At 42.5% G+C, this 15,766-nt stretch overlaps 1 protein-coding gene across 5 annotated transcripts in view; it reads left to right on the forward strand.

Moving 5' to 3' along the window:
• Positions 1-7,047, forward strand: part of rgs12.L (regulator of G-protein signaling 12 L homeolog) — a 104,826-nt gene extending 97,779 nt beyond the window's left edge. For 2 of the 5 annotated variants that reach the window (XM_018228333.2, XM_041587715.1), the window contains exons 16-17: positions 977-1,130; positions 2,239-7,047. In XM_018228333.2, coding sequence (XP_018083822.2) covers positions 977-1,130; positions 2,239-2,870 — 786 coding nt within the window. In that variant the 3' untranslated portion in view covers positions 2,871-7,047. The remainder of the gene's footprint in view (positions 1-976; positions 1,131-2,238) is intronic. The other 3 variants (XR_005966503.1, XR_005966504.1, XR_005966502.1) reach the window with 3 other exon arrangements.
• The last annotated feature ends 8,719 nt before the right edge of the window (positions 7,048-15,766 follow it).

Here is a 15,766-nt window from a genome sequence, read left to right on the forward strand (position 1 = left end):
GAGATGGGAATATAATATAAGGATTGCTGCCCAAGGCCTTTTTTTTTTTTTTTTTTAGCTCTTTTTGCATTTGCAAAGTGTCTGGCCCCTGATGAAGACCACCAATGTGGTCGAAACGCGTAGGGCATTCTGCTATTATGTAAGTGTTTTGTATTAGTTAATTTTGACTTTTTTTTTTATAGAGACTGAGTGTGCAATCCTTATATTCTATTTGCCTGATAATTATCAGGAGGCTATACTTGTGCGGCCCCCATGGGATTGGCAACTCGGCACATATTTTTGGGTGTGCGCTTTCCAAATTATATTCTGATACAGCAGAGAGGGGAGGAGGGAGGAGCAAACTGAGCATGCTCAAGCCCAAGTCCTGGAGGTTTAAGCTGAAAACAGGAAGTCTGATACAGAAGCCCATGTGTACACAATAGAAGGAAAGAAATGCAGTGTTTCTTTTGACAGAGGACTCAGAGCAGCATTACTTTGAGGGATTTTATTATTTATATAGACCTTTCTGATAAAGCTTACTTAATTTTAGCCTTTCCTTCTCCTTTAAGTACCAGAGGGTATGAAACATGCAAGGCGGAATACCAGGTGGTCTGTATCTTTTTAAAAAAAATTTAAAATAAAAACTATCTTTTTAACATAGAGTTATGGGATATTTTTTTGGTTTTTGAAGATACAGTCATACCCTTAGATTCAATAGCAGGTCTATGCAGCTGCTCAGCAGGTCCAGACTGACAATTAAAATAGGCCCTGGCATTTCAGTTAGACAGAGGCCCAATCAGCGCACATAGAGGCCCAACCAGCCTCCACCAGCCCACTAAATACTGACTTTCTATGGGACCTTATAGCAGCCCCTCTGGCATTTGCCAGAACTCACAGATTGCCAGTCCGGGCCTGCTGCTCAGTGATAGGGAATTAATGTCAAGGCTATATCAAGCAAACCTTTAATAACATGCCTCTCTTTCCCATGTGACACCAGGGAGAGGACAGGCCCCTAATAAAGTCTGCCTCCATTAGACTGAGAAGGGAAAATGGCAAAGGTTCCAGAGATGTTCGACTACTGAATAAAGACGAGCCCGTTGTTCGGACGGGGAGAAAAAGGCAGCAAAAAATCAATTTGGACGAAGCAGAAGGTAAGTTGATATAGAGCTCAACTAAAGGACTTCAGGTTGCAGGTGTCTAGAACTTCACTCCTATATATACAGAGCCTTGATAATTGGTCTGATCATTCTGCCAAATTAAACCAAATCATAATCAGCCGATGATGTGCAAGATAATTGCCGGGAGCCGCAAAGGGATGATCTATCATTTAGTTGTGAAATAACTTGTTGCAACCAGATTGCTGAAACTGTGGGACCTCAGATAAAATAGTGGGAAGGTGCAATGTTATGGGACATACTTTTTTCTTCTTTTTTTTTTATTTCTAAATAACACTGTTTACACTGAAAATAATTCACTCTACAATATAAAAGTTCATTCCTGAACCAACAAATGTATTTTTTTAGTTATAATATTGGTGTGTAGGTGCATCTCGGGTCATTTCACCTGGTCATGTGCTTTCAGAAAGAGCCAGCACTTTAGGATGGAACTGCTTTCTGGCAGGCTGTTGTTTCTCCTACTCAATGTAACTGAATGTGTCTCAGTGGGACCTGGATTATACTATTGAGTGCTATTTTTAGATCTACCAGGCAGCTGTTATCTTGTGTTAGGGAGCTGTTATCTGGTTACCTTCCCATTGTTCCCACCAGCTGCTGAGGTGGAGGGGGGGAAGGGAGGGGGTGATATCACTCCAACTTGCAGTACAGCAGTAAAGAGTGACTGAAGTTTATCAGAGCACAAGTCACATGACTGGGGCAGCTGGGAAACTGACAACATGTCTAGCCCCATGTCAGATTTCAAAATTAAATATAAAAAAATCTGTTTGCTCTTTTGAGAAATGGATTTCAGTGCAGAATTCTGCTGGAGTAGCACTATTAACTGATGTTTTTTGCATTTTTTTCCCATGACGGTATCCCTTTAACTACTGGATCTGTAATATTTCCCATATATGTGCATGGGAATTGGAGGTGTCTTTACCTGCTGTGTTTTATACTTGGACACACTGGAAGTTGAATGCCCCATGTACCATAGACCTTATGCAGCACTAAAAGCCAGATAAAATATTTAATTATTGGTTAGTATAAGGTTGCGCATTTGTAGAATCGATTACAGGTATTAAATGTGTGTTATTCTCTTCCTCAGCATTCTTTGAAATGATTTCAAAAGCCCAGAGTAACAGAGCAGAAGATCAGCGCGGTCTCCTACGCAAAGAAGACTTGGTCCTCCCAGACTTTCTTCGTTTGAGTCCGGGGGAATCTGCCTCCTCGACCCCGACCGCTTCCAATTCCAGCAACAAAAGGACTGGAAGGAAAGACAGCGCAGATAATATGGCTCCTTCTTCTTCCCGTGCAATGAACGGTACAAGGCAAGAGACACCACCGAAGTTCACCGATAGACCTTTGAAATCAGGAGGTTTGGACAAGAGAGACAGGCCGGACTTTTTGCAAGCTGGCAGCAGGAAACCCTACTTCCCCTTTAGTGCTCCTCTTTCACCTATACCCCACGTACAAGAGCGGAACAAACCCGGCAAGGAGAGGCAATCCAGAGACTTGCCCTTGGACAATATACAGACCATAGAAGATGAGAATGTAGAAGATCTGACCCTAGTAGCTGAAGGGGACATTAGCAGCCCCAACAGCACCTTACTACCACCTCCACCGAGTCCTCCTTGCGATCTGAGTAAGCTATCCGAGGCCAACTATTCACCCCCACCTACATTTATGGGTAGCCAAGATAACTCTGGATATCAGAGATCAGGTATTTCTAGATTTTAATCTCTCCTTCTCTTTAGATCTCCCTCTCGTGTGTTTCATGATTTTTTTTTTTTTTGCTTCAAAAAAGCAGATGGTTGCACTTTAAAAAATAATGCAGAATTGCACATTTTTTTTTAAAAAAAGAATTCTCATGTTATTTTATTTTTCTAAACTTTAAATGTATATCGGATGAATTCCATAACACTAGTGCAGAACAGTAGGCGCGGCGGGATCCACCGGCTACAGACGTGCCAAATCTACCCGCATTAATATTTATTGATGCAGGTCCAGCAGATACTTTCATGTCCAACTTTTTGGACAGATTAAAACTCGTCTTCTGCCCAAGGTCATAGGGAATAAGATTCCATAGCAGGTGCTGTTATCTGGATAAGATTCCATAGTAGGTCCTGTTATCGGGATAAGATTCCATAGTAGGTCCTGTTAGCGGGATAAGATTCCATAGTAGGTCCTGTTATTGGGATAAGATTCCATAGTAGGTCCTGTTATCAGGATAAGATTCCATAGTAGGTCCTGTTATCGGGATAAGATTCCATAGTAGGTCCTGTTATCGGGATAAGATTCCATAGTAGGTGATGTGACCAGGATAAGATTCCATAGTAGGTCCTGTTATCGGGATAAGATTCCATAGTAGGTACTGTTATCGGGATAAGATTCCATAGTAGGTGATGTGACCAGGATAAGATTCCATAGTAGGTCCTGTTATCGGGATAAGATTCCATAGTAGGTCCTGTTATCGGGATAAGATTCCATAGTAGGTGATGTGACCAGGATAAGATTCCATAGTAGGTCCTGTTATCGGGATAAGATTCCATAGTAGGTCCTGTTATCAGGATAAGATTCCATAGCAAGTCCTGTTATTGGGATAAGATTTCATAGTTGGTCCTGTTATTGGGATAAGATTCCATAGTGGGTCCTGTTATCGGGATAAGATTCCATAGTAGGTGATGTGACCAGAATAAGATTCCAAAATAGGTCCTGTTATCGGGATAAGATTCCATAGTAGGTGATGTGATCGGGATAAGATTTCATGGTAGGTCCTGTTATCGGGATAAGATTCCATATTAGGTCCTGTTATCTGGATAAGATTCCATATTAGGTCCTGTTATCTGGATAAGATTCCATAGTAGGTCCTGTTATCCGGTTAAGGTTCCATAATAGGTGCCGTTATTGTTCTAAGATTCCATAGTAGGTCCTGTTATTGGGATAAGATTCCATAGTAGGTACTGTTATCAGGATAAAATTCCATAGTAGGTCCTGTTATTGGGATAAGATTCCATACTAGGTACTGTTATAGGGAATAGCTTTTCGAGGACTTTCCAAGGGCTAATTTTCTGTTGGGGTGTGTCGTATCTGCTTCCAAAAATAAGACGGGGTGACATATTGCTGTCTCTACTTAAATGCCAGTTTTATGTATTTTATTGCCTTTTTAATACCAGGGTTTATCTGCCCTTTATTCTACCTTCCATACGGACAAAGTATGAGGCTCTAGACTGTAGTATCATTAATATTTCCAAACTACGACTCCCAGCATTCCAATTTCAAAAGACTTATTAGTGGCGCTGGGAATTGTAGTTTCACAACCATTGGCAGTTGCCCATCTTTATCCCATTGCATACAATAAACAGTCTTCTCTGTATAAAAGCATTTAAGTATTGTGGCTACGTCTCACTTCATAGACTTCAGTAGTACAGCTTGATCTGTCCTTCTGAAGTTTAAGGAGCAGATCTCAGGGCAAGCAATATGGCCGCCCCCACACACATGTATAAATGCATTGTGGGTACAGTAACCAATGCCCTCTGTCTCATGGAAGATAAACGACTCCGCGTGAGACATTAGCGCTAGAGCAGCTGTAATAAGAATAAATACTATTATTTATCAGCCATTAGTATCCACTTTTGACATAAGAGGGTATATCTTTCCCTTTGAAACCAGCATTTGTGTCCATACAGATGTACATATACAGACATACGTGTGAGTTACCGTGTAGCCCCCTGTTCAGTGTAAATAGCCCGTATGTTTTATTCTCTATCAGTAGTGTATATGGACCCTTTTATTTTTATTTTTTTTAAGAATATTGATGGTGAAAATCGGTACAAATGGAAAAACAATGTTGTAAATATATAGAATATTCCTGTCTAGTTGATATTTTTGTTAGAAGATGCCATAGACCTTATTTCTGATTGTTTTCACTGCTCAGACAGTAGTGATATCCATATATATATATATAATACACAAAAGCCATGAATATCTTGTAAATTATATCCTTATAAACGGTGAGTTCTGATGTCATCAGTTATAAACGGTGAGTTCTGATGTCATTTCTGTCACATGACTCACTGAAACTTGTGTATTATAATAAATAAAGTACCCCCAGTTGCAAAATATGAGGATATTAGAAGTTACCTTCGGCCTTGTGCTTTTATATGGTCATGAAACTCCAATATCCTTATAATTTACTAGAGGGGGTACTTTATTCACTATATACAGTATGTACAGGACCGTGACGGCCATATTGGCTGTGCGGAGCATCGACTCCCAGAAGCTTCCGCTGGGATTCGCTGCTTCGCAACAGCTGGAGAGTCACGTTTGCCACTAATTTTATAGGATATTTCTTATTAAAAAAATGTATTTGGTAGAAGCAAAAAAAAAAAAAAAAGTGTTGTGTAGCATGCCTTGTGTATTGCAAAAAACTGATTTCTGGGTAAAAAGCCTTGCACTGCTAAGGTGCCTTAAAGGTATTCTACATTGTTATTCAACCAATGTCCACAGTCTTAGATATTACTAATATTAGAGATTAGAAATATTAAAGAACATGCGCAACAAATGATCCTGTATGGTATGTTCTGAGGGGTGGTGTGTTCCTGCAATTTTAAAATATATTCACTGAATGGCGGCAAGACAAACATGTGATCTGTATCTGATAGATGACGCTACAATAAGCAGCTATGATTTGGCCACAATCTATCCCACTAGTCAATAGTGCATAGGACCTCCATTGGCCTAATAGTCAAAGTGCTCCCCTCTATGAACACACCACCCCTTTAACACAAGGTTCTTAGGAATCATCACTACCAGTGATAGAGCCAACCAAATATTTTTAATTTTCCTTGAATTAAGTTATCTTGTACCACCACAATCATTCGAATGTCGAATGCCTTTAAGAGCTCTCGGTAAATCGGTGAAATGATAAAATGCAAATAGAACCATGTCCAGCTTCTTCCTGAAATCCTTACGAATGACATAATCCAGGGCTGTGCTGTGACTAGTGCTTGTGGGCAAGTGCTTATTGACAGATATTTGGTAGTTATGGTGGTTTATTCCATATACGGTGGTGCCGTACAGCTCGGCCTCCAGTTCTTAAAGGCGGCACCATGAAATCATTAAATTGTGACATCATCAATGTTGATTAACAGATATTCGGTAGTTATGGTGGTTTCTTCCATATACAGTGGTGCCGTACAGTTCTAAAAGGAAATGCCATAAAGTCATTACATTGTGACGTCATCAACGTTGATTAACAGATATTCAGTAGTTATGGTGGTTTCTTCCATATACAGTGGTGCCATATAGCTGGGTCTCAAGTTCTTAAAAGATGGCGTCATAAAGCCATTACATGGTGACATCATCAACATTGATGAACCTCCTCTAACTACAGTCAGTTCTGCATTACAACATAAGCACTAGAGCTCCCGCCTTCTAAAGTCAACAGTGATGCTCTTGATATAGCGCCATACCTCATCCTATGGATGCGCCCTGTTTGCAGTAGAATCTGTCCTTCCAGGCCACCTCCAATTATACAAGCACCATAGACCTGTTGTGTTAAACTACCACATATATATTCTGGTGAGAGTGTTTTAGGTGGGAAGGGGAGCTGGAAGCTGTTATAGAAAATCCATATTTATTGTAATGAAGCCACAAACATGCCCTTGGCCACAGCACAAGCCCGCATTGTGACGTCATTCCGATTATTGATTTTTCCCCCCCCTGCATGCTAATTTCTCTCTTAGCTCTCCGAGTGATCAGGAATAGTGCATGTAAATAACCGTGCCGTTTCATCTGTAGATTGAGATGATCTTTTTCGCTTTGTAGATATCCTGATTGTAGATGATTTGTGTGCATTTTGTATCTGTTCTTTCAAAATGTAATAAACACTGCCCCGTACATTGGGCTTCATCCACTCTCTCTTTCTCTCTCAATCGTTTTTGCTGTGTTGAACCCTAACAATCTCATTGCTGTGCCACATAATAAATGTGACTTAGAATGGTAACCATGATGTTGGGCGCGTGCCATCCCACCATAACTGTGCTCTTTGCTCTATAGCAGGGATCCCCCAACCTTTTGAACCCGTGAGCAACATTCAGAAGTAAAATGGGTTGGGGAGCAACACAAGTATGAAAGATGTTCTTGGGGTGCCAAATAAGGGCTGTGATTGGCCATTTGGAAGCCCCTATGTGGATTGTCAACCCATTGAGGCTCTGTTTGGCAGTACACATGGTTTTTATACAACTAAAACTTGCCTCCAAGCCTGGAATTCAAAAATAATCACCTGCTTTGAGGCCACTGGGAGCAACATCCAAGGGTTTGGGGAGCAACATGTTACTCACGAGCAACTGGTTGGGGATCACTGCTCTATAGTAACACAATGGGCTGGAACTAGGGGGAGGCAGGAGAGGTGGCTGCAATGGGGCGGAAAACAAAACTGGGGGGTGGAGTCAGCTATTGACCAGTGATGTTGGAGGGGTGGAGTGAACTATTGACCAGTGATGGAGGGGGGTAGAGTGAACTATTGACCAGTGTCGTTGGAGGGGTGGAAGGAACTATTGATCAGTGATGGAGGGGGGGGGGGGTGGAATGAGCTATTGACCAGTGATGTTGGAGGTAAGTAAGAGTTCAGCGGAAGGTGTACAGTGACTGACCAACTGCATGAGCGAGTGCCATGTCTTGGTCATCAATACGGCTTGGCACAGAAGTTGTAACTCAAAGTCAGCAGCACATTCTGCAAGTGATCAGAGACACAAGGTAACCAATCACAGTTTTGGGGGAAAGTATTTGCTAAGAAACCCAATAAATGTGAGTCCCTCCAAAAAAGTCATTCAAAAGTTTATAAAAATACAAAAATGTTTATTAGGACATAGTGAATTGAGGCCTAACGCGTTTCGTGCCTATTGGGGCACTCACTCATAGGCTGTGCTCCATACAGTATGAGGATACAACACCCTGCATACACCACTGCTGTCCCCTGTCCCCATCACACAATGGTTAAATCATCCTGGAAGATTCCAGACATTTTCTGCAGATTTAAGTCTTCCTGCTGGAGCTTTGCCCTCAGAGTAGAGTCTGTGCAGAAATAGCTTTAGGTAAGTTAGTTTTCTCCAGAGCCTCTTTTAAATCGGGAAATCGGCACAGAATCTGGGAGCTGCTGGAGATGTCAGCGTCTTTGAGTCCCGGTGGAAGGAGAATTTGCTGAGATACAGCAGAAAAGAAGGGCACTTGGCCTTGTTTTGGTGAAATTTGAGCGATTTAAATGCAGATCTTTGTTTTCCATTAGTAATACTCAATAGGCTTTTGACCCTTCCTCCCCCAATCATTGTGACGTTATTAGATGTTAGGAGCAGTAGCTGGTGAAACCCTAAATGTATAGTGCTGACATATACAACTGCCCCATACAGATATTCTACATCAGTTCCTGGCCCCATGGAGCTAACAATCTAAGGGAGAGAGACACACACCTCCCAACATCTGCAAAAAGAAGGACACAATTCACCGGTGTGTGTAGCACAGTTACACCAGGAAAAAACCCGGCTCAGATCTGTTCCTCTCTGAGAACATTATGCACTGCCCCCTGAACTCCTGCCTGGCCCCAATTGAGGCCACCAGAAGCAGAAATAAGGTATACGCAGTATGGGGGTCCCTGAAGCGGCAGCTCCGATGGGCCTCAGATCCCACCAGACCCCTCCCAGTGGAACATATTTTAACCATATACAATTAATAATGAATGGAGGGCACACCAAAACTTAGGTTAGCGAGAGGTGCAGAAACAAATGTTACCCCTACTAAAGGTAACCAATATCAATAATTAATCTGCATGTTTGCACACTCAAAACCAAAACAGAAACAGTTTAACGAAAGGGTGGTTTGAAAAAATAATTTTTACTTTTGTTCAAAGAAAAACATTTTACATGGACAACGCCATACAACACATGGCATAATTTATACAATGTTAAAAAAGTAGCATAGAATATCAACCACCCATTAGTTATATGTAGCAAGCAAGAAATCAGCAAGGGAGCGGATACACCTACCAGAAAAATGAGAATGGCCCCAACGTTTCGGCACCAAGGCCTTTGTCAAGGGGATTCCTCATTTTTCTGGTAGGTGTATCCGCTCCCTTGCTGATTTCTTGCTTGCTGCATATAACTAATGGGTGGTTGATATTCTATGCTACTTTTTTAACATTATATAAATTATGCCATGTGTTGTATGGCGTTGTCCATGTAAAATGTTTTTCTTTGAACAAAAGTAAAAATTATTTTTTCAAACCACCCTTTCGTTAAACTGTTTCTGTTTTGGTTTTGAGTGTGCAAACATGCAGATTAATAATTGGACATATTTTAACCATGACCACTTTGTTTTCACACCCCAACTCCCAACTAACAAAAGCAACACCCCTTTTACAATGACCGACACACTATGACCCCACATATTGTGACATCGTGCCCCCAGCATTTCATGACACTGGCGCCCAAGTATTTCATGACTGACGCAGCGGTGGCCATCAAAGCATTTCAGAACTTACTGTTGTCCCCTCATCTCCAGTTGACTGCGCTTTGTATAAGAGGAGGAGTGACGTCACAGTCTCATTCCATGAGACATTTAAATGAGAAGGAAAGGCTAAGACTAAATAAGCTTTACCAGAAAGGTATATATAAATATACCAGTAAGCCCTCAAAGTAATGCTGCTCTGAGTCCTCTGTCAAAAAGAAACACAGTATTTCTTTCCTTCTATTGTGTACTCATGGGCTTCTGCATCAGACTTCCTGTTTTCAGCTTAAACCTCCAGGGCTAGGGCTTGAGCATGCTCAGTTTGTTCCTCTCTCCCTCTCCCCCTCCCTGCTGTAATCTGAGCCCAGAGCTGTGAGTGAGCAGGGAGAGACCCAGGCAGGAAGTGATGTCACACCAAGCTAATATGGCAGCTGCTATCCTAAACAAACACAGAGAGAGCTTCTAAAGCTGTTTGTATGGTAAACCATTCTACAGAATAAATAGTGTTATAACTTGCACTATTGTGGCTAATCTATTGGCAATAAACTAAGTAGTTTTCCTACTTTAAGGGGCAATGCAAGTCTGTAGGCTGGGCAGCAAAAATTGTTTTTGTGGGACAATTGGGAGGTATGCAATTAACCTTTTTGTTGGGGTGTGAAGAACTGGAGGAAAACCAAGTAGACATGAACATACAACCTCCTTGCAGAGCGTTCCCCTGGCTGAAACCAAACTCAGAAAACTTCTCCTACAAGGGAGCAGTGCCAACCACTGAGCCACCAAGCCACTCACTGGTGAAAATGTCCCAGCTCTTCCACCATGATGTTTTGATTTCAGAATCATATCTGTGTGGGACATCAGGATGGTGATATGCAGGGCTGGTAATAAGGGTCATCAGCAGAGGCACATGCCTGGGGTGATGAATTGGCAAGCCCAGACTGGCAATCTGTGGGTGTCAAGTCAATATTTACTGGCCTGGTAGGGGTTTCATGGGCCTCATTGTACTTGGAATGCCTTGGCTTATTTTGATTCCGAGTCCAGACCTGGGCACTAGGACCTAAGGCACATCTGATGTGTGTGGGATGCAGGCTGAAGTATATATATATATATATATATATATATATATATACATTTGCACATGCCCTGACTTTTGTCCCTGGTATGTTTGCTGTGTATGACGACTCTGTAGATAAAACAGGACAGGTGCAGGTGCCCTCAGAAACCTTTGGTGAATTCTTTCAGTTAATACAGTATGTAGATAAAACCAGAGCTGAGCTTCAGCATGAATAAACCTGTAACCTTTGGCTTATTCTGAACTTTGAGGGGTCTCCGTGTTGCTGCTTGGATAAAACCAAGGCTTCCATTCCTGATACCAAAAATACCTCAATCTTTGCTGATTTGTGCCCCCGCTGCTCTTTATACGGGCAGAAAGCGAGTTTTATGGCATCGGCGTATGATGACCTCAATAACCCGTGACCTCATGCCAACTTTCTGCCTGAGCAGCGCTTTGTTTATGCAGCTACAATAACACGTCCCTCCTAAAGTAGAACCCGAAGCCGTAAACTTTACTAGTGGTCTAAACAAAATGGTCACGGTATTTACTAACGTTTAAAACAATTTATTTCAGTAAATTATGCAACAACTAAATCAGTACAAATATGCAAAAAAAATGTTGTCCAGACTGGGCAATTATTTACTCCCTGCTGAGTTGTCCCACCCTGTGCAATCCAATGGGGCCAAAATGATCTCCTGTCTGATCTATATATCAGTTGGGGTCCATTCATATATTAATAAGACTGAACAAATTTTGGGGCCCAATCAGCCCAATGTGGTCCATCACTTTGCCACTCTGGTTAGATTATTTCCAAGGGTCAGTCTCTCCCTATCTTTTCATTTTTTGCCATGTCAGGGTGCCAAATAAGCCCTTGTATTTCTTTTAGGAATGAGTTATTGCCCACTCTAAGGACTCTATGATTTTAAGACTCTAATTCTCCAGAAGTAATTAAGTTAGCTTGACTGTTCTCCTTACCTCCTCAGTTTAGGTGCCCGGAGTATATCACCAGTCCTCCAGTCTCATCAGTCCTTAGATCAGGGGTCCCCAACCTTTTCTACCCATGAGCCACAATCAGCTGTAAAAAGAGTTGGGGAGCAACACAAGCACAAAAAATGTTCCTGGGTTGTGCAAAATTATGGCTTTGATTGGCTATTTGGTAGTCCCTATATGGACTGGCAGCCTACAGGAGGCTCTGTTTGGCAGTACACTTGTTTTTTATGAAACCAAAACAAGCCTGGAATTCATAAATAAGCACCAGCTTTAAGGCCACTGGGAGCAACATCCAAGGGGTTGGTGACCAACATGTTGCTCATCAGCAGGGTCGGACTGGACCTGTGGGACACCGAGAAAAGACCTGGTGGGCCATTGGTCCAGTCCCACTATTGGCGCTGCCCCTCTGACCTCCCTCCTGGTCCCTGGGACTGGCTGAAACATCCTTGCCACTGGGGTGGGGGCCCGAGGGGCGGTGTGGGGGCCCCAGAAGCAGCAGCCCTGGGGGCCCCCCCATCCGACCCTGCTCATGAGCCACTGGTTGGGGATAACTACCCTAGATTTTTTTTTGTGACCTGAAAGTGCACCTCTTCTGGATTCAGGTAGAGGCTGGTAGCCTTGTTGCATCTCATTTTTGGAGGTTCCACCATTCAGTTTTTCTGGCGGGAGCAATGGGCAGATTATGTACATTGCCTAATGTTGTCATGGCTTTATGGTATTCTGTGTGTAAAGTGTCACTGTGCATTGCCGGGAGTATTCTGTTAAATGCCCTTGTTGGCAATGCCCCCAGTAACAGCAGACACCCCCGACCAATTGGGAGCTTCTTTAACCCTATAATATAAGGGGGGGCTATGTGAGGTGTAAAGGCAGCCAGTCAGTCAACCTGAGAGACAACAGTTGCTTAGGCAAAACTGAAAGTGCTAAATGGGTCAATAACACAGTCACAGAAGCAAGAAAAAAGCAAAGCAAGACAGTAAAGAAGCATTTATATAGTAATATATGATTAGAAAATACAAATGGAAGATTATAATGTCAGTTTGATGGATCACTTTACTGCTCAATTACATGTGCGTCTTTTTCTTTTGGCCCTAAGGTTACTAAGTTGTGATACTGCCCCTTCAGGTGCCCTTAAAGCAGTGGATGGAAGTCCCAAACCACTACCAGGTTTCCTATCAGCAGTGGTTGGTCACCATAAGCCCTGCCCTAGATCTTTCCCCTGAACTAACCAAACCCACTTTTCAGTGTAAAAACACCATCTATCTTGCATCAGTCCAGTCTCCGTGCTTAAGCTGGCCATACCTAGGCGACGTTGCCAAACAAGGGCCTCTCTCCCTGATATGCCCACCTTGAGGTGGGAGATATCTAGATGATCCAAGCATGGGCCCTAGGGCCCAACCAGCAGATCACAATGAGAAGAATACAGTCGGTCGGATCAAGGACCGCATCAATGAAACAATCCAGTCCTCAATGTGATAGGATTTTTAAACCTGGGCGAATGATGCCTGGCCAACGTCCGGGCAGATAATGATCAGGAAAGCCCGTCTGATGGCCCCATACACTGCCCAATAAACTGCAAACTTAATCTGTTGGCAGCTTATAGTGTATCTGCTCGTGTATAGGGGTCTAGACTGGTCATCTGGTGACCTGGTTGGCAAGATGGCTCCTTTTGTCCTCTTGGCGATGGTTGCTGTTCCATGAAGCGAAATGATCGGTGATGTCCACGCACACATTTGCGTCTGATGTCAGACGCCAAGGACACATTTGGGAAGGTGGAGTTTCATGGGTATTTGAGGACTATCGGGTTTGGGTTTACACTACATCACTGACGAAGGGGGTGGGAGGCCCCTGAAACATACTCTGCACAATAAATATTTGGATGTACTTTCTGTACACTACATCAAGTTGTAAGTGTGCATCTATCTTCTTCACTTGTTCCGATAACGTTCATGTTGAGTCACGTGCACCGACCAGAAGCTCCAGGGATTGTTTCATCTAGATGGTGAGTGTATTGAATCCTCTATTTTGTGTAGACTGGTCACCTGATCTGGCAGTTGTAGCTGACAGCGGGAGAGATCAATAGGCTTAATATTATGAGTCAATGAGAAGGGCATGTCCAAATTGCTGAGCCAGTAGCTGGCTTTCTGTTTGTATTGGGTGCCCATTGGCTTGTCTTCTACTTCTTCTTCTTCTCAGCTTCTGTATGTGCCATTACTTCCCTCCTTAATGCGCCCCCTGTGGACATAGAAGTAACAACCCTAATTCTCCCCCTTCAATACAAAGGAATGTAATTCTATTGTTACTGGAGTGACGTTATATCTGTGCAAGTGCCTGTCTCCTGTTTATTACTGAAATGACCAATTTTACGAAGCTAATTTTAATAGGAATGAGGATTTCCTATTAAATATATGAATATGCTGGCGTGCCTGTCTGTGAGTCCTGGCAGTGATAAATGAGTTGAGGGCAGGAAGTAAACAAAGGCTGGTTGTTTTTCAGTGTTGCAGATGGTCCTTGAGATAAAACCAATTGGAATAAGTTGAGAAGGCCGTTCATCTTGTGTGGCTTATTTCCAAAACACAATTTCCTTAAAATAAAAAACAACAACAACAAAAAACCACAAGATCCACGATCTCCTGCCAGAAGTGCAACGATCCCTGGTCGGCACAATTCTTATCCTGAGGCATTTTATATTCAATTATTCGCAGAGTCAATAAGCACAAGGGTTTGTTAAATTAACTTTATAGTAGACAATTTATTATTCTTTATATAGTGCCGCCATATTCAGCAGCGCTTTATAGAGATTATACATTGTTAGCATCAGTCCCTTGCCCAATTGAGCTTACAATCCAGGTGTTGGGCTAGTGGGACAGTTTCCATTCCTTCCATCGCCTGGGACCATCTCTTCCTTTACTGACCCAACTACTAGTGCAAAGTAGCTCCTGGGTTGGTAAGTGAGAGCCACAGAAATGAGTAACCTCTTGGGATCTGTATAACGGACCCCACAGCCTCGTGTCTTTATTTGGCCAGAGTAAAGCCCTTGCGCTTATTATAGCCTCATGCGTTTTAATCTTTCACATAATGTTATTAAAGTCTATAAACTGCCAACAGCTCTGTGTATACTCTGTATATATAATAGTGGGCTTCTGTGTGAGGGACTGTTTTTTACTTTATGAGAATATTTTTGTAATCTATATAGAGGAAGGATACGCTAATACTAACTGTATACATTCACCAAATCTTGCTACCTCGTTCCGCATCATCCACCGGCCCTTTCTGCTGGTGTTGCTTCTGCCGGTGATTGTGGCCCCCCCTGCGCTGTGTTTAAGACATGTGCCTCTCCTGCCTGCCCCTGCCATGGTAGCAATAGCCCATACAGTAGCTTATGAGCCTAGCACAAGTCTTGTTTCCAATCTACAATGTAATATTTAATGATAGAATGTAATATATTTTTTCTTATAATGTTGTATCCCCCCAGAGCAACTAATATGTCCTACTGCCTGAACCCAGTGCCAATCAACTTTAAGGAGTTTATCCCCCAAGCAGCAATCCCTCAATCAAGCCGTTAGTTCCTCCCCTGAGCAACTCATGTGCCAACCAACTGCTTTAAGGAGTTTCTCCCCCAAGTAGCAATCCCCCAATCAAGCTGTTAGTTCCTCCCTTGAACAACTTTTGTGCCAATCAACTGCTTTAAGGAGTTTCTCCCCCAATGAGCATTCACAAAAAAGCTGTTAGTTCCTCTCCTGAGCAACTCATGTGCCAATCAACTGCTTTAAGGAATTTCTCCAGCAATGAGCATTCACCAAAAAGCCATTAGTTCCTCCCCTGAGCAACTCATGTGCCAATCAACTGCTTTAAGGAGTTTCTCCCCCAAGTAGCAATCCCCCAATCAAGCCGATAGTTCCTCCCCTGAGCAACTAATGCGTCAATCCAAGGATCTCCTAATGAAGCTGTTCCATTCCTCATCCATGATTCACATCACCCAATCAGTTTCTATGTGACCCAAGAATTATATCACTTAGTCAGGCTAGTAACCTTCAGAGCCAAATTCATTATAAAAAGCACAGGAACCAATTAGGTTAACTCTAAACCAAAAACT

The sequence above is a fragment of the Xenopus laevis genome, chromosome 1L (genome assembly GCF_017654675.1).
Source record: "Xenopus laevis strain J_2021 chromosome 1L, Xenopus_laevis_v10.1, whole genome shotgun sequence".
In the NCBI taxonomy this organism is placed as follows: domain Eukaryota; kingdom Metazoa; phylum Chordata; class Amphibia; order Anura; family Pipidae; genus Xenopus; species Xenopus laevis.